This window comes from Oncorhynchus mykiss, chromosome 7 (genome assembly GCF_057628025.1).
Source record: "Oncorhynchus mykiss isolate SJ-2025 chromosome 7, ASM5762802v1, whole genome shotgun sequence".
Classification (NCBI taxonomy): Eukaryota; Metazoa; Chordata; class Actinopteri; order Salmoniformes; family Salmonidae; genus Oncorhynchus; species Oncorhynchus mykiss.
Genome location: NC_143028.1, coordinates 52,424,001 through 52,443,555, shown reverse-complemented (window position 1 = coordinate 52,443,555; position 19,555 = coordinate 52,424,001). Strand labels below are relative to the sequence as shown.

General features: G+C 43.0%; 1 protein-coding gene across 4 annotated transcripts in view; it reads right to left on the bottom strand.

Moving 5' to 3' along the window:
• The window catches only part of LOC110528055 (ephrin type-A receptor 8), a 124,092-nt gene that overhangs the window by 44,344 nt on the left and 60,193 nt on the right, over positions 1-19,555 (bottom strand). For all 4 annotated transcript variants that reach the window (XR_005052617.2, XR_016497535.1, XM_021609840.3 and 1 more), the window contains exons 3-5: positions 12,462-12,659; positions 12,156-12,305; positions 11,647-11,962 (exon numbers count right to left, since the gene is read on the bottom strand). Coding sequence is in view for 2 of the 4 variants with exons in the window: in XM_021609840.3 (XP_021465515.3) it covers positions 11,647-11,962; positions 12,156-12,305; positions 12,462-12,659 (664 nt within the window). In the remaining 2 variants the exon portion in view is untranslated. The remainder of the gene's footprint in view (positions 1-11,646; positions 11,963-12,155; positions 12,306-12,461; positions 12,660-19,555) is intronic.

The window sequence follows — 19,555 nt, the reverse complement described above, 5'->3', positions numbered from 1 at the left end:
TTGTTTTTAATGCTTTACTGGGAAGGTTATCAGAGGTAGACTTACTCATGTTATTTACATTCGAGCTGATAGTACAGGGGGAGCTGCATAAAGTGGTCTTCCTTCTATTGCACACCGCCTCAGTGCTAACAGTGTAACTCTAGTTTATAGGCTCATGATTACTTCTTACAATAGCTGTAAGATAAACAGATGTATTCGGTTCAATTAGGGGTACATTGTGTTTGCCAATGCCTCTAAGATGATGTACATTTGATGCAGCATTATGACAACTCATTGTCACAATGGTAGGGATTAACTGAGCTGGTATTTGATCATTTACCAGTCATTGTTTTAACGCAGCCTTGAAATGCGTGGAGTCCAGGAGCCAAGATGATTTGAATGGACTCCGTCATTCCTGTAGAGTATCTTTTGTTTCCAGAAGGTGTCAAAGTTATAAAAGTGACTCCAGCAGAGCTACAGTAGTCTACTAGCCAGATGTGTAATGCCAGCATTCTGCTGAATCTTTCACACCAGCGACCCAACGATGGTACTGGACGGCTTCATTAAGCCTTCATAGAGACTACATAAATGTGTTACAAATCATCTATAACAGTATGTAATGCTTTATAAAGGGTTCATAAATGTGGCATAACTGTGTGACATAACCACCAATGTCAAATATGACAACCCACTATGTCAATATGACCTTATAAATCATATTAAATTGAGGCTTCACAAAGCATTTAACCCTGTCATGCATCTTGGTAGAGCAATGCAATTCCATTATATTGGGTTCGATTCATGGGACCACCCATATGGAAAAATGTATTCATGCATGACTGTAAGTTGCTTTGGATAAAAGTCTCTGCTAAATTGTGTGTATTATATTATATATCAATAAAACACTTCTAGGATGGCCCAACCTCTTTCCCTCTTGGGTGAATAGTGAATATTGGACCTGACCTCAACTTCCCCCAAAATGCTGTGCTGCAGGATGCACCCACTCTAAAGTGTAAAAAGCAACAAAATAAACTTTGGAAGGGCCTTTTAAAATCCATTTTTATTGTTTGCCTCTACTTCAGTTTTATTCAACAACAACAACAAAAAATCACACATTTTTAATAAAAACATTGGATTTTCTGTTTGTCACAACAATGCATAAACCACGTCAGGGTATAACTTTTGAGGTCTGGGAAAAATCTAAGAAACTTCCATTTTTTTAACTGTAGTTTCCCTTTAATTCAGTGAGCATGCCCTGCACTGTGGTTTTCTGTAGTGCATTAAGCCATATGTGACGTGATTCGGAGTCCAATGGAATGGGTGGAGTAAAAGGACAGCAACACTCCGTATTAACCAGAGCCCCATGAAATAACACCATATATTATACATTCCATAGATCCTACTGAATATTCCTGACAATACTTTTACTGTTTCACCCAGAATAGGTCTTGCTCTAAGCCAATATGTATTCCATATACAGTCATTTGCATTGGAGAGATGTATTTGACCTTGGGACATGTGTAATGCAAATGTCCCTTAAATATGAACAAATATGAATCATTGTTAATGTTTAGGCAATCATTTTTAATATATAGATCATTCTTGGGATGCTGTAATATTTAATAAAAATTTAAAAAAACTTTTTTTTAATAGAATGAATGCTTTTTCTGAACACAACATTAAGTAAATATTAAACCTTCATGAAAACATATTTTCCCACCTCAGGCATTAAAACGCTTTTATTATTGTCCATTTATGTCTGATTTGGACACCATTTATCTTCAATCCTATCACGGACAATATGGAAGTTGTCTGAATACGATTATAAAAGATACTTGGTAAAAAAATCTGCATTTACCCAATGCTCATGTTCCCTCCAAACTAATTCAATTATTATAAATATAAAATGTTTGTAAAATCTAATAATGTTGCTATACTAAACTCTGAAATAGACACGTCAGCGGGCTCATCATTTAAATAAAAAAATGCTTTACATTCCGAATTTTGACATAAATCTAATCTTCTTGGGATTGTCCTTAACATTTCAGACTGAGCATAGAAAACATTAAAGTCATATTTATTAATTCATCTGGCAATCCATCTGGCCCACACTGCCTGCCCTTCAGGACACCTACAGCACCCGATGTAATAGGAAGGCCAAAAAGATCCACAAGGACATCAACCACCCGAGCTGTGGCCTGTTCACCCCGCTATCATCCAGAAAGTGAGGTCAGTACAGGTGCATCAAAGCTGGGACTGAGAGACTGAAAAACAGCTTCTGTCTCAAAGCCATCAGACTGTTAAATAGTCATCACTAGCTGGCTACCATCAGGTTACTTAACCCTGCACCTTAGAGGCTGCTGCCCTATATACAGTGCCTTGCAAAAGTATTCACTCTCCTTGCCATTTTTCCTATTTTGTTGCATTACAACCTGTAATTTAAATATATTTTTATTTGGATTTCATGTAATGGACATACACAAAATAGTCTTTATTGGTGAAGTGGAAAAAATAACTTGTTTCAAATGTTTTTTTTATGTGTAAATGTAAAAGGGGTGCGTGCATATGTATTCACCCCCTTTGCTATGAAGCCCCTAAAAAATATATTGTGCAACAATATATACACCTGTCTGAAAGGCCCTAGAGTCTTTAACACCACTGAGCAAGGGGCTCCACTAGCAAGCGACACCACGAAGACCAAGGAGCTCTCCAAACAGGTCAGGGACAAAGTTGTGGAGAAGTACAGATCAGTGTTGGGTTATAAAAACATGTCAGAAACTTTGAACATCCAACGGAGCACCATTAAAATCCATTATTAAAACATGGAAAGAATATGACTCCACAGCAAACCTGCCAATAGAGGGCTGCCCACCAAAACTCACAGGCCAGGCAAGGAGGACATTAATCAGAGAGGTAAATCCTCAGCGGAGATTGGAGTATCTGTCCATAGGACCACTTTAACCCATACACTCCACAGAGCTGGGCTTTACCGAAGAGTGGACAGAAAAAAGTCATTGCTTAAATAAAAAAATAAGCAAACACGTTTGGTGTTCACCAAAAGGCATGTGAGAGACTCCCCAAACATATGGAAGAAGGTACTCTGGTCAGATGAGACTAAAATTGAGCTTTTTGGCCATCACGGAAAATGCTATGTCTGGTGCAAACCCAACACCTCCCATCACCCAGAGAACACCATCCCCACAGTGACGCATGGTGGTGGCAGCATCATGCTGTGGGGATGTTTTTCATCGGCAGGGACTGGGAAACTAGTCAGAATTTAAGGAATGATGGATGGCGCTAAATACAGGGAAATTCTCGAGGGAAACCTGTTTCAGTCTTCCATAGATTTGAGACTGGAACGGAGGTTCACCTTCCAGCAGGACAATGACCCCGTGCAAACTGCTAAAGCAACACTTCAGTGGTTTAAGGCGAAACATTTAAATGTCTTGGAATGGCCTAGTCAAAGCCCAGACCTCAATCCAATTGAGAATCTGTGGTATGACTTAAAAATTGCTGTACACCAGTGGAACAGGCAACACAATTGGAAAAATGCCAATAGAGTGAACACTTTCGCAAGCCACTGTACATAGACATGGAATCACTAGCCACTTTAATAATGGAACACTAATCACTTTAATTAATGTTTACATACTGCTTTACTCATTTCATATGTATATACTGTATTCTATTCTACTGTATTTTAGTCAATGCCACTCCAACATTGCTCGTCCTAATATTTATATATTTCTTAATTCCATTCATTACATTTTAGACTTGTGTGTATTGTTGTGAATTGTTAGATATTATTGCACTGTTGTGGAGCCAGGAACACAAGCACTTCGCAACACCCACAATAACATCTGCTAAATATGTGTATGAGATCAATAACATTTGATTGGATTTGAAAAAACAATTTCATAAATGCATCAAGTGCAACGTCTGGTTGCTCCTCATTACACACCACAGACCAATAAATATTCTTTACATCCACAACATAGGAATCACTACAAAACTTATTGTATGACCTCTTATACACTATATTAGGCCCAGCTTTTGGAATGTTGGTTTTCCTAGATATGGGCACTATATTGTGATCACTACATCCAATGGATCTGAATACTGCCTTCAAGCAAATTTCTGCAGCATTAGTAAAGACATGATCAATAGATGTTGATGATTTAATTCCTGTGCTGTTTGTAAGTATCCTGGTAGGTTGACTGATAACCTGAACCATGTTGCAGTTTGAAGCTTTTTCTTGAATGAGCAGCTTGATGAAAGCCAGTCAATATTTCATCACCCAGAAAATATACCTGTTATGAATGACCGAAGGTGTCTCAAATAGGTTATTAACGTTCTCAGGACTTATGAAGGTTCTCTCATGATCCACAGGTTAATGTAGGGTGGGATAGATATTTAAATGGCTCGATGGACCTGCAAAGCTTGCGTTTGTGTGTGGGTCAGAACCAAGTTGATTTGGAGAAGGTCAACCTGAGACTACTGTATCAGGTATTCCTCTTCTGTTCCCATGCTGGAGACCAGGGCTTGATTACAACCTGTTACATGGTGCCAACATTTTGTGGCTGATCTTTCAGCGGAGGAGTGGGTGAATGTGTCAAAGACCTGACTTGGGACCAACACCACACGATATGGCTCTATTTGTTGTGTGCATGTTCGTGTACTGAGGAACATCGAACTTGGCTCCAGATGAAAGACACTTTCAATGACTTTAGGTTGGGGGCTTTCATTAAGGTAAGTGTTTTTTGTTGTAACATTGTCCCCAGGCTATTGCACACACAGCACATATAAGCCTGGGATATCAACCATTCAAAGTTGGCCTTAGTGGGAGTGACCATAGAATTCTATAGGAGTGACCTTACTGAGTAAAGTATTTCTCATCGTCACTACTTAACACAGTCAAAAAGTCATAATTATTGCTTAACCCTGCCCATTTCCATCATTTATCTTCTTAAAATTTGATTTTAAACCTAACCCTAACTAATGAAGTCCAAGTTTGATGCATTGGTTCACCAGACATTCCGCGCACTTGGGCGGAAGTGTCTGAGATTAGGTGTAATGTGACTAACATGACATCACTTAAGAGCGTAAGCCGTCCTTCAGCACAACAGGTCATCCTTTATAAAGCACATGTTTATATCATATCCAACATAGTGGGTTATGTCACATTTGACATTTGCAATTGTGTCACACAGTTATTCCAAATGTATGAACCCTTTATAATGCATGACATACTGTTATAGAGGCTTTATAAAACATTCACGTGGTGCTTATGAAGGCACAATGAAGGGCTTTATTAAGCCTTTATAAGCTGAACATCGTTTAAAGAGGAACCTGTATTTAAAAAAAATAAAAGACCTCACCAATAATACTCACGTATTAAATGATACAGAAATGATCATAACATTGTTGCAGACATAATCAAATTTTCACTATGTTTTCTGCAGCCAGGTCACCCATGATACGTCAATATTAGACGTCCATCCATGTCTGAGGACGTTGGGAGATCAGGTGGAAACCGGCCACTAACGGCAACAGTGCGCGCTGTTACCCCCAAGTAGGTTTGGGTTTTGCAAGAGCGTTTTGGACAGGATAGTAGATGGGCATAAGCATCTACCTCTGGATAGAAAGTTGTTTGAGATTTTGTTTTACGCCTTAGCACTTACCCTTTGGCGTTAAACACAAACACACTCACAAGGTGTTTACTATTGCAGTGAGCTAAACCACTGAGATAGGTGGGTGGTCTCTCAGTCTCTCAGTCTCTCTGTCGCCCTCTCTGTCTCTGTCACCCTCTCTGTCTCTGTCGCCCTCTCTGTCTCTGTCTCTCTCTCTCGCTGTCTCTCTCGCTGTCTCTCTCTCTCGCTGTCTCTGTCTTTCGCGCAGTCTCAGTCTCTTCTCAGTCTCGTCTCAGTCTCTTTTTCTCTCTCTCTGTTTCTCTCGCTGTCTCTCTGTCTCACTGTCTCTCTGTCGTTGTCTCTGTCGCTATCTCTCTGTCGCTGTCCCTCTGACGCTGTCTCTCTCTGTCTGTCTCTCTCTGTCTGTCTATCTCTGTCTGTCTATCTCTGTATCTCTGTCTCTCTCGCTGTCTCTTTGTCTGTGTATCTCTGTCTCTCTGTCTCTCTCGCTGTCTCTTTGTCACTCTGTTGCTGTCTCTTTGTCTCTTAGTCGCTGTCTCTCTGTCGCTGTCTCTGTCTTGCTGTCTCTCTTTCTCTCTCGCTTTTTCTCCTACTATCCCGCTCTCTCTGACGCTGTCGCTCTCTCTGTCTCTGTCGCCCTCTCTGTCTCTGTCGCTCTCTCTGTCTCTGTCGCTCTCTCTGTCTCTGTCGCCCTCTCTGTCTCTGTCGCCCTCTCTGTCTCTGTCGCCCTCTTTGTTTCTGTCGCCCTCTCTGTCTCTGTCGCCCTCTCTGTCTCTGTCGCCCTCTCTGTCTCTGTCTTTCGCGCTGTCTCGGTTTCTCTCTCTCTGTCTCTCTCACTGTCTCTCTCTCTGTCTCTCTCACTGTCTCTCTCACTGTCTCGCTGTCTCGCTGTCTCTCTGTCTCTCTGTCACTGTCTCTCTGTCTCTCTCTCTCTGTCTCTTTCTCTCTCTGTCTGTCTCTCTCGCTGTATCTCTGTCTCTCTCACTGTCTCTTTGTCTCTCTCACTGTCTCTGTCTCTCTCGCTGTGTCTTTGTCACTCTGTTGCTGTCGATTTGTCTCTTAGTCGCTGTCTCTCTGTCACTGTCTCTCTATCTCGCTGTCTCTCTGTCTCTCTCGCTTTTTCTCCTACTCTCCCTCTCTCTCTGTCTCTCTCGCTGTCTCTTTGTCTCTCTCGCTGTCTCTTTGTCTCTCTGTTGCTGTCTCGCTGTCTTTCTCGCTTTTTCTCCTACTCTCTGTCTCTCTGTATAGCTGTCTCTCTGTCACTCTGTATAGCTGTCTCTTTGTCTCTCTGTATAGCTGACTCTCTGTCTCTCTGTATCGCTGTCTCTCTGTATAGCTGTCTCTCTGTCTCTCTGTATCGCTGTCTTTCTGTATAGCTGTCTCTCTGTCTCTCTGTATAGCTGTCTCTCTGTCTCTCTGTATCGCTGTCTCTCTGTATAGCTGTCTCTCTGTCTCTCTGTATCGCTGTCTCTCTGTATCTCTGTCTCTCTGTCTCTCTGTATCTCTGTCTCTCTGTATAGCTGTCTCTCTGTATAGCTGTCTCTCTGTCTCTCTGTATCGCTGTCTCTCTGTATAGTTGTCTCTCTGTCTATCTGTATCGCTGTCTCTCTGTATCGCTGTCTCTCTGTCTCTCTGTATAGCTGTCTATCTGTCTCTCTTTATAGCTGTCTCTCTGTATCGCTGTCTCTCTGTCTCTCTGTCTCTCTGTATAGCTGTATCGCTGTATCTCTGTATTGCTGTCTCTCTGTCTCTCTGTATCGCTGCCTCTCGCTGTCTCACTGTCTCGCTCTCTCTCTGTCGCTGTGTCGCTGTCTCTCTCGCTGTCTCTCTAGCTGTCTAGCTGTCTCTGTCTCTCTCTCGCTGTCGCTGTGTCGCTGTCTCTGTCTCTGTCTCTGTCTCTCTGTCACTGTCTCTCTGTCTCTGTTGCTGTCGCTCTCTGTCTCTGTCTCTCTCTTTTTTTTCTCTCTCTTTTTCGGTCTCTGTCGCTCGCTGTCTCTCTGTCTCTCTCGCTTTTTCTCTTACTCTCTGTCGCTGCCTCTTTCTCTCACTGTTTCTCTCTCTGTCTCTCTGAATAGCTGTCTCTCTGTCTCTCTGTATAGCTGTCTCTCGGTCTCTCTGTCTCTCTGTATCGCTGTCTCTCTGTCTCGCTGTCTCTCTGTCTCTCTGTCTCGCTGTCTCTCTGTATCACTGTCTCTCCGTCTCTCTGTATCACTGTCTCTCTGTATAGCTGTTTCTCTGTATGGCTGTCTCTCTGTATCGCTGTGGCTCTCTCTGTCTCTCTGTATAGCTGTCTCTCTGTATCGCTGTCTCTCTGTATAGCTGTCTCTCTGTATAGCTGTCTTTCTGTCTCACTGTATCGCTGTCTCTCTGTATAGCTGTCTCTCTGTATAGCTGTCTCTCTCTCTGTCTCTCTGTATAGCTGTCTATCTGTATAGCTGTCTCTCTGTCTCTCTGTATAGCTGTCTCTCTGTATCGCTGTCTCTCTGTATAGATGTCTCTCTGCCTCTCTGTATAGCTGTCTCTCTGTCTCACTGTATCGCTGTCTCTCTGTATAGCTGTCTCTCTGTATAGCGGTCTCTCTCTGTCTCTCTGTATAGCTGTCTCTCTCTCTGTCTCTCTGTCTCTCTGTGTAGCTGTCTCTCTGTATCGCTGTCTCTCTGTATAGCTGTCTCTCTGCCTCTCTGTATAGGTGTCTCTCTGTATAGCTGTCTCTCTGTATAGCTGTCTCTCTTTAACTCTGTATAGCTGTCTCTCTGTCTCTCTGTATCGCTGTCTCTCTGTCTCTCTGTATCGCTGTCTCTCTGTATAGCTGTCTCTCTGTATAGCTGTCTCTCTGTCTCTCTGTATCGCTGTCTCTCTGTCTCTCTGTATCGCTGCCTCTCTGTCTCTCTGTATAGCTGTCTCTCTGTATCGCTGTCGCTCTCTCTGTCTCTCTGTATAGCTGTCTCTCTGTATCGCTGTTTCTCTGTATCGCTGTCTCGCTGTATAGCTGTCTCTCTCTCTGTCTCTCTGAATAGCTGTCTCTCTGTATAGCTGTCTCTCTCTCTGTCTCTCTGTATTGCTGCCTCTCTGTATAGCTGTCTCTCTGTCTCTCTGTATAGCTGTCTCTCTGTATCGCTGTCTCTCTGTATAGCTGTCTCTCTGCCTCTCTTTATAGCTGTCTCTCTTTATAGCTGTCTCTCTGTCTCTCTGTATAGTTGTCTCTCTGTATAGCTGTCTCTCTGTATAGCTGTCTCTCTGTATCTCTGTCTCTCTGTCTCTCTGTATAGCTGTCTCTCTGTCTCTCTGTATCGCTGTCTCTCTGTATAGCTGTCTCTCTCTCTCTCTGTATAGCTGTCTCTCTGTCTCGCTGTATAGCTGTCTCTCTGTATCGCTGTCTCTCTGTATCGCTATCTCTCTGTACAGCTGTCTCTCTGTCTCTTTGTATCGCTGTCTCTCTGTATAGCTGTCTCTCTCTGTATCTCTGTCTCTCTGTCTCGCTGTATAGCTGTCTCTCTGTATAGCTGTCTCTCTGTCTCGCTGTCTCTCTGTATAGCTGTCTCTCTCTCTGTCTCTCTGTCTTTCTGTATAGCTGTCTCTCGCTGTCTCTCTTTATAGTTGCCTCTCTGTCTCTCTGTCTCTCTGTCTCGCTGTCTCTCTCTCTGTATCGTTGTCTCTCTGTCTCTCTGTATCGCTGTGTCTCTGTCTCTCTGTATAGATGTCTCTCTGTCTCTCTTTATAGCTGTCTCTCTGTCTCTCTGTATAGCTGTCTCTCTGTCTTTCTATATCGCTGTCTCTCTGTATTGCTGTCTCTCGCTGTCTCGTTGTCTCGCTCTCTCTCTCGGTCTCACTCTCGCTCTATCGATGTGTCGCTGTCTCTCTCGCTCTGTCTCTCTCGCTGTCTCTCTAGCTGTCTCTCTGTATAGCTGTCTCTCTGTCTCTCTGTATTGCTGTCTCTCTGTATCGCTGTCTCTCTGTCTCTCTGTCTCTCTGTATCTCTGTCTCTTTGTCTCTCTGTATCGCTGTCTCTCTGTCGCTGTCTCTCTGTCTCTCTGTCACTGTCTCTCTGTCGCTGTCTCTCTGTCGCTGTCTCTCTGTCTCTCTCGCTCTCTCGCAGTCTGTCTCTCTCGCCGTCTGTCTCGCTGTCTCTCTCGCTTTTTCTCTGTCTCGCTCTCTCGCTCTCTGCTTGTCTATGTGTGTGTGTGTGTGTCCACCTCTTTCTATGTAACAAGGTCAGATAGGCTGGTTGACTTGAGTGGATGTGATCAGGCTAAGTGTGTGTGCCCATATCAGTGTGTCCACGGTTGCTCTCGCCTTATCTCTATCTCTCTGTATGGGCCATTTTACTCCATTCTCCCCCGGCAGTCAAAAGCCCTGGTGTGGGCTTACACACACAAACACACACACTCACAGAAGTGACATGTGCTATTTCGAATGTCACTTTAACCGTGACAAGAGAGCTGTCAACCGGCCTCCTATGTCAAAGAGAGGGATCTGTCTCTCCTCTCCCATTGTCCTCCCTCTATCTTTCTCTTCACTCTTTTCTACTTAGACTCTTTCCTTTCTGTGACACCTTTAATGCGACATCATGCAATCGTTCAGACAGATGATCTCACTCTTACAGTGAAACCCAGGGGCTCTAGTGAGCCTTAGGGAAGAACCCCTTAAACACACACACACACACATACACACACTCATTTTCTCTTGCATACATACTGCTTATCCACTTAACCCATCTCGCTCTCTATCGTTCTCTCTCTCGGGTTCTCTCTCTCGTGCTCATGGTTGTCTGCATGGCAACGACTCGTCTCGTTTCGTGTCGTGTCCTGGGATGTGCGTGACTGGAGAGAGGTGAATTAGCACAGTGACCCAGTTTGGTCACAGAGAGACGAGTCCTCCACACACGTCAGCTCTCTACTACAGCCACTACTGCTACTACAAAGCACTAGGATGATGTCTTGACTATAGACAAATGGAGAGATTCATGAGATAAGCATCTAAAACATAACAAAACTGTGTGTGTGTGTGTGTGTGTGTGTGTGTGTGTGTGTGTGTGTGTGTGTGTGTGTGTGTGTGTGTGTGTGTGTGTGTGTGTGTGTGTGTGTGTGTGTGGTGTGTGTGTGTGTGTGTGTGTGTGTGTGTGTGTGTGTGTTTGCCAGGAGCCGTCAATGCCTTGTTCGCAGGTGAGTGTGTGTCCTTCAGGCAGTTAACAGGTACAGTAAACAGGTACAGTAAACAGGTTCAGTAAACAGGTACTGTAAACAGGTACAGTAAACAAGTACAGTAAACAAGTACAGTTAACAGGTTCAGTAAACAGGTTCAGTAAACAGGTACTGTAAACAGGTACAGTAAACCGGTACTGTAAACAGGTACAGTAAACAAGTACAGTAAACAAGTACAGTTAACAGGTATAGTAAACAGGTTCAGGAAACAGGTACTGTAAACAGGTTCAGTAAACAGGTACTGTAAACAGGTACTGTAAACAGGTTCAGTAAACAGGTTCAGTAAACAGGTACTGTAAACAGGTACAGTAAACAGGTATTTAGATGAGTGGAGATGTGTGTGTGTGAAACAAGACCGGTGAACCAGCCTCGTTCGTTCAGCACATTATGCAGACGGAACGCGTTTAATTATCCAACGCCTGTGATTAATAGTTTTTAATTAACAAAACCCTGGCAACCTAAAATATGCACATGTCCCCAAATGAAGTCAGTCCATCAGAGAAAATAAACAAAACAAAAGTTTAAGCGAGACAAGGAATGAAAAAATAAAAGCTTGAGTATCTTTCATGACAGCTTATCATCTTAAAAATGTAAAAATTATTCAGGACTACGAGCTATTCAACCTAGCGATAGCTGGACTAGTATTATAGGTTTGAAAGAACTTGAACCACACAGAAAATGTCCAAGGCTGAACATTGACCATAAACACACAGATTGGCACAGGTAAAGTAAAGTACGATTAAAAAAAAAGCAGGACAGTAACATAATGTAAAACAAGAGAGCCAAATACATCCCTAATTCAGAGTGTGACTCACCGATGCAGGACTCCCTGTGCTCCTCGAACCCAGCGCTGCATATACACCTCCCGATGGGCACCAGCCACTCCCCCTCAGCGCTGCAGTACATCTTGGGCGTGTCTCTCTCTTCGGCGTGGTCCACACACTTACCCCTGACCTCCACCAGGGAGGAGGAGTCAGCGCCCGTCACTACGTCAGTGAACACGGCCAGGTTGCGGCCCACGCCTGAGCAGCGCTTGTAGTACACCCTGACAGAGGTCAGGGCGATGCACGCCCCGATGTCCTGGAACGCCAGGTAGAAGCCTCGTCTAGTGAGGGGGCCCACACCTCGAACCTGGGAGGAGACAAAGGACAATACAACACAATAATCCATCTCAAAACGTTTCAGTAAATGTGGAATGGGAGCAAAGTCAGGGGTGGCACTGTGAAAGGCACCCATTTCAGCACCATGGACACCTCCGTGCAGGAGAAGCACAGCGCTGAAACACTGCTCAGTCACAACATGAAAGTCAAATAAGTTAGCATACTTCTGTGTTGAGTTTGAGTCTCCTGACTCCCAGGTCCACTCCAGTAAAGCTCTCATCAGCAGCGATGGTATCGATCTTGGTGAACTGGGTCTCTCTGATGGCCGTGCCTACAGCTCGGTCCGACTCATAGTAGTACAGGTTAAATGTCTCCTGCTCATCATAACACACACAAAGAAATGATCAAAGACAGAGCTGCCAATAGTCTGTGTTGATCTTTGAAGCAAAACACGTACTTATCTTCATCTCTTTCTCCCTCCCGTCCTCCCTCACCCCACATTCCCAACCACTCTCTCCGATCCCTTGTACCTTGCAAGTTCCCAGGACTCCAGGCATGCTGTTACAGTCCCGGAGGGTGAACTTGACCTCGATATAGATCCTCCTGGCTCCGTCACGAGGGATCCAGCCTGTCCTCAGCCAGTTGTTCTGACTGGGACTCATCACGTTACACACCTGGTACGTGTGGATGGGACTGAAATACTCATCCATCTCATTTATAGCATCCCACTGCAGGACATGGAGAGATAGAGGAAGGAGGATAAGGGGAAAGGAGAGAGAGAAAATGGAATGAGGGAAAGGGTTAAGAGAATAAAGTTAGTCAGGAAGGGGGAAAGAGACGGTCCTGAATATCCAAGGTTTCCAAAATACATTTGGTGTCACAAATGTTTTAACTGCTCTGACAGAATGTTTGTCTAATTCCAGAAAACAGTACAGGCTAAGTAACATCATAGGATTAGCCCAGCTGTCTAGAGGGAGCACAAGCAATGGCTACACTTAAACTTATTCCTTGAGGAAGAAGTCTTCACTTCTATAGATAACCTTTATATGACCCCACCCCCCATCCAGCTGTGACCAGGAATAGTCGACTCACACACGTAACCGCAGACAAACAGTTACACACTCAGTGCTAGACAAAAAGTCCTATTCCTAGTCCACATTTAAATGTATTAAAGCTCCACAACTTTCAAGTGATTCTACTGATGTTGAACTCAGGTCAAATAGAGTAATTGGCAATGAGGTGCAGGTGTGTGTGTGTGTGTACCTGTATGTATCCATCCTTGGGGCTTAGAGCTAAATGCATTATGTGAGTGTCTGGGTTATTGAAATGGAAAGAGATGACCTGGGAAGAGCTTTTGGCCAGAGCCAACTGAACTTGGCCCCAGCTAAGACGAGGCTTCACAAAGAGACCCACCACCTCTGCTCTCCTCAGCCCTCCCCATCCCCACCTCCCCATGAGACCCAAACAGTGCAGTAATTAAGATCTTGGACGTCTCACCCGTGTCAACCGCTCATCCTCTCATCTTTATCTGCTAAATTGAAATTGTCCTTGAACTCATGAAGCCCTGCTTTAATTAGCCTTTCTCATTATCCCATCTTCCCATCAACATCTTCTTTCCCACTCTCATCTTTAATGGGAAACTAACATTTTCTCTCCAGTAATATCCCTGTTAGAGAGGAAATTTTCACATAATGAATCAGGCACACCTGATGCGGTTCCTCTGCACATTTGTGAGACTTGAGAGCTGGTGACTTGACTAGATTATGATCCGTATGGTATATGAGATGGCATTTCAATGTGTTGTGACAGTAGGATAAAAGGTTAAAGTGATTGACTGGCTGCTGTCAGCTCTACTGTGGGATCCAAGGAGTGTTTCTTTGTATGCCTGGGTGACATGGAGATGATATGACTCTATCGCCCCGGCAACACATAAACGGCCACAGAGATATGTGGCTGTGTGTGTGTGTGTCTGTGTGTGTGAGTGAGTGAGTGAGTGAGTGAGTGAGTGAGTGAGTGAGTGAGAGAGAGCAAGAGAGAGGGAGAGAGGAATTAATTGGGCTGTACATTGCACATCTGTTTCCTGCCTGCCAACACAGACCATCTCCAATCAGGATTCATCAGATGTGGCAATCACAGACAACACAGTTATCCCATTCACACACTCAAGTATGCACGCACATGCACACACACACACACACACACACACACACACACACACACACACACGCGCATCACACACGCATCACACACGCATCACACACACACATGCGCATCGCACACGCATCGCACACGCATCGCACACACACACAAAATATGAACGAGGCCACAGATATACATATACAGTTGAAGTTGGAAGTTTACATACACCTTAAGCAAATACATTTAACCCCAGCTTTTCACAATTTCTGACATTTAATTCTAGTAAAAATTCCCTGTCTTAGGTCAGTTAGGATCACCACTTTATTTTAAGAATGTGAAATGTCAGAATAATAGCAGAGAGAATTATTTATTTCAGCTTTAATTTCTTTCATCACATTCCCAGTGGGTCAGAAGTTTGCATACACTTAATTAGTATTTGGTAGCATTGCTTTTAAATTGTTTACCTTGGGTCAAACGTTTCAGGTAGCCTTCCACAAGCTTCTCACAATAAGTTGGGTAAATTTTGACCGACTCCTCCTGACAGAGCTGGTGTAACTGAGTCAGGTTTGTAGACCTCCTTGCTCGCACACGCTATTTCAGTTCTGCCCACAAATTGTCTATGGGATTAAGGTCAGGGCTTTGTGATGGCCACTCCAATACCTTGACTTTGTTGTCTTTAAGCCATTTTTCCACAACTTTGGAAGTATTAATGGGGTCATTGTCTATTTGGAAGACCCATTTGCGACCAAGCATTAACTTCCTAACTGATGTCTTCAGATGTGATTTCAATTTATTCACATAATTTTTCTTCATCATGATGCCATCTATTTTGTGAAGTGTACCAGTCCCTCCTGCAGCAAAGCACCCCCACAACATGATGCTGCCACCCCCGTGCTTCACGGTTAGGATGGTGTTCTTCGGCTTGCAAGCATCCACCTTTTTCCTCCAAACATAACAATGGTCATTATGACCAAACAGTTCTATTTTTGTTTCATCAGACCAGAGGACATTTCTCCAAATATTACGATCTTTGTCCCCATGTGCAGTTGCAAACCGTAGTCTGATTATTTTATGGCGGTTTTGGAGCAGTGGCTTCTTCCTTGCTGAGCGGCCTTTCAGGTTATGTCAATATAGAACTCATTTTTCTATGGATATAGATACTTTTGTACCTGTTTCCTCCAGCATCTTCACAAGATCCTTTGCTGTTGTTCTGGGATTGATTTGCACTTTTTTCACCAAAATACATTTATCTCTAGGAGACAGAACACATCTCCTTCCTGAGCGGTATGACGGCTGCTTGGTCCCATGGTGTTAATACTTGCGTACTTTTGTTTGTACAGATGAACCTGGTACATTCAGGCGTTTGGAAATTGCTCCCAAGGATGAACATGACTTGTGGAGGTCTGCAATTGTTTTTCTGAGTTCTTGGCTGATTGTTTTTAGATTTTCCCATGATGTCAAGCTTAGAGGCACTGAGTTTGAAGGTAGACCTTGAAATACATCCACAGGTACACCTCCAATTGACTCAAATGATGTCAATTATCCTATCAGAAGCTTCTAAAGCCATGACATCATTTTCTGGAATTTTCCAAGCTGTTTAAGGCTTAGATTTTGACAAGTTATGTCAGCTGTTATGACATACTATGACATGTTTATGACCCTGTCACAACGCGTTTTGACACTGGGTGTCAAGTAAAGTGTTACCGTTTTATTCAATTTCCAAGTCATTTAATATTTCCATTGAAGTGAAAGAATCCCTTTAAGTGCAAAGAGCTGGGCGTGTGTTGTCTAAATGGCTGAGATAAAGAGATGAGCGGTAACCAACGCATAGAAAGCCCTGATGAGATCTAATACATCCTCTGTCTAACAGACCACCAGTACTGGTAGAGGTACATAATATGCACCAAGAAGAATGGGAGACAGAGCGAAAGAGAGCATAACAGATTGTCAGAAGGACAATTAGCACCTACATACACTGTCAGAAAGAGAGTGAATGTGGTGCATAAGTTTCATACAACAATTTCTGGCTGTCTATAACACCCCTCTTCCCTCATACGGGACGAGGCAGGAGTACCCTGCAAAATAATCCTGTTGTTTTTAACGTAATTTATTGGCAGCCATTTAGTTACCTGTAAACTACTGTATTCATGGTAACTATGAATTCCATGTAAATAAATTCCAAAGCAAGTTTACAGTAATGTAATGTTATTTATTTATAGTAACTTGCAGGTACCTGACTGCCAGTAAGTTACCATAAAAACAACATGAGATTGTTGACAGTGTAGAGTCAGATTTAGTACCTATGTCATCCAGAGACCAATCCTAACACAATCCTGCTCAGTCCCATCAAAGCTCCCACAGCATGCAGAAACTCATCCATTCCATAATAGAGGAAAGAAACCACAGAGAAAAATACTCTCTGGTCTGAGAGAGATTTCATTTCAGATTAGTGTATGGCATGGAAGAACCCTTTGAGTAGTTTGAACGTAGAAAGAGAAAAAGAGTAGGATAGATAGACAGAGAGACAGAAATACCGATAGAGAGAAAGTGGTAGACTGACTGGGACTAGGGCATGCTGTGCTGTGCTGTGCTGTGCTGTGCTGTGCTGTGGAATTTGCGGTGGTGGTGATGGTGTCTATATGAAGTTAAAGTCCTGCATATTAATATTGGTGGAAATATTTTGCAGATTTTATTGCGATTTTTTTGTTTGTTACTGTCCGTATGGAGCTTGTTTTTGATCGCAGGTCCAGGAATGACTGAAGAATTGCAACCTGGTACGTGCAGCTAAATGCAGATAGCACTACTGGGTGATTTGAAAAGTCAGTCAATCGATCAATAATATAATAATACTTTAAGCAAAACTGTTTACCTTTAAATTACAATCTGTAGAAACTATGAGAACAGAAAGGTTCAGAACTTTTGTGAAACACCACAGCACAGTTGAAAAATATATAGCAAATAGAAATCCAATGTGGATGGTGTTAAGAGATAGATGCGAGGGGTTGTGTGGAGCTGAAGGGTGGGACTAATAACAACAAGATCACTAAAGTAAAATATACTGTGTCCGTAAAACGTACAGTGGGGAGAACAAGTATTCCCCACTGTATGTAGGTTCAGAACTTTTGAAACAGCACAGTTCAAAATATGTGGCAAGTAGAAATCAAGCTGGATCGATATCAGAACTAGATGGGAGGAGTTGAAGGATAGATGAATAAAAAATAAATAAAATAACTATTGTAAAATATTTTTTTCCCACAAAATGTACACTGTCGTTCAAATGTTTTGGGGTCACTTAGAAATGCCCTTGTTTTTGAAATATATATATTTTTAAATCCATTAAAATATCATCAAATTGATCAGAAATACAGTGCAGACATTGTTAATGTTGTAAATGACTATTGTAGCTGGAAACGGCTGATTTTTATTGGAATATCTACAAAGGCGGCCAATTATCAGCAATGTTCCAATGGCACGTTATGTTGGCTAATCCAAGTTTATCATTTTAAAAGGATAACTGATCATTAGAAAACCCTTTTGCAATTATGTTAGCACAGATGAAAACTGTTGTTCTGATTAAAGAAGTAATAAAACTGGCCGCCTTTAGACTAGTAGAGTATCTGGAGCATCAGCATTTGTGTGTTCGATTGCAGGCTCAAAATGACCAGAAACAAAGAACTTTCTTCTGAAACTCGTCAGTCTATTCTTGCTCTGAGAAATGAAGGCTATTCCATGCAAGAAATTGGCAAAAAACTGAAGATCTCAAACAACGCTGTGTACTACTCCCTTCACAGAACAGAGCAAACTGTCTCTAACCAGAATATTAAGAGGAGTTGGAGGCCCCGGTGCACAACTGAGCAGGAGGACAAGTACATTGGAGTGTTTAGTTTGATAAACAGATGCCTCACAAGTCCTCAACTGTCAGCTTCATTAAATAGTACCCGCAAAACACCAGTCTCAACGTCAACAGTGAAGAGGCGACTTCGAGATGCTGGCCTTCTAGGCAGATTTGCAAAGAAAAAGCCATATCTCAGACTGGCCAATAAAAATAAAATATTAAGATGGGCAAAAGAACACACACTGGACAGAGGAACTCTGCCTACAAGGCCTGCATCCCGGAGTCACCTCTTCACTGTTGACGTTGAGACTGGTGTTTTGCTGTACTGGGCTTTCGGAAAATATTACACCCTTGAATTTTTCCACATTTTCTTACGTTACAGCCTTATTCTAAAATTGATTAAATTGTCCCCCCCCCCCCCCCCTCAATCTACACACAATACCCCATAATGACAAAGCAAAAAACATTTTTTTTTAGAAATGTTTGCTTTTTGCATACTTTGTTTTAGCACCTCAAGTCTTCTTGGGTGTGATGCTACAAGCTTGGCACACCTATATTTGGGAAGTTTCTCCCATTTTTCTCTGCAGATCCTCTCAAGTGCTGTCAGGTTCAATGGGGAGCATTACTGCACAGCTATTTTCAGGTCTCTCCAGAGATGTTAGATCGGGTTCAAGTCCAGGATCTGGCTGGGCCACTGAAAGACATTCAGAGACTTGTCCCAAAGCCACTCCTGGGTTTTCTTGGCTGTGTGCTTAGGGTGATTGTCCTGTTGGAAGGTGAACTTGCCACAGTCTGAGGTCCTGAGAGCTCTGGAGCAGGTTTTCAATCAAGGATCTCTCTATACTTTGTTCCGTTCATCTTTACCTCGATCCAGACTTGTCTCCCAGTCTGTGCTGCTGAAAATATCCCCACAGCATGAAGCTGCCACCGTGCTTCACCGATGGGATGGTGCCAGTTTTCCTTCAGACGTGACACTTGGCATTCAGACCAAAGAGTTCAATCTTTGTTTCATCAGACCAGATAATCTTGTTTCTCATGGTCTGAGAGTCCTTTAGTTGCCTTCTGGCTAACTCCAAGCGGGCTGTCTTGTGCCTTTTACTGAGGAGTGGCTTCCGTCTGGCCACTCTACCCTAAAGGCCTGATTGGTGGAGTACTGCAGTGATGACTGTCCTTCTGAAAGGTTCTCCCATGTCAACAGAGGAACTCTAGAGCTCTGTCAGAGTGACTATTGGGTTCTTGGTCACCTCCCTGACCAAGGCCCTTCTCCCCCAATTGCTCAGTTTGGCTGGGCGGCCAGCTCTAGGAAGAGTCCATTTAAGAGTGATGAAGACCACTGTGTTCTTGGGGACTTTTGTGAGAGAAAAATTACATATTTTCCTGATTTGTTTGACATGTAACAATTGTATACTTAATACTTAATACTTAATACTTAATACTTATACTCAACTCATGCTGTGTTTTTATGGTCTACACCCTAATATGGTTTTACTTGAGATGGCTTGAGCTGACAATAGATTGATGACTTGGTGATAAAAACCTTAAAGCTGGCATTCCATAGACAAGATGTGGTGGGTATAACTGAGATAGCCTGGAGGAATACAACAAAACCGTTATTGTGCAGATTTTATTTAGTAATTTTTAAAATGTAAC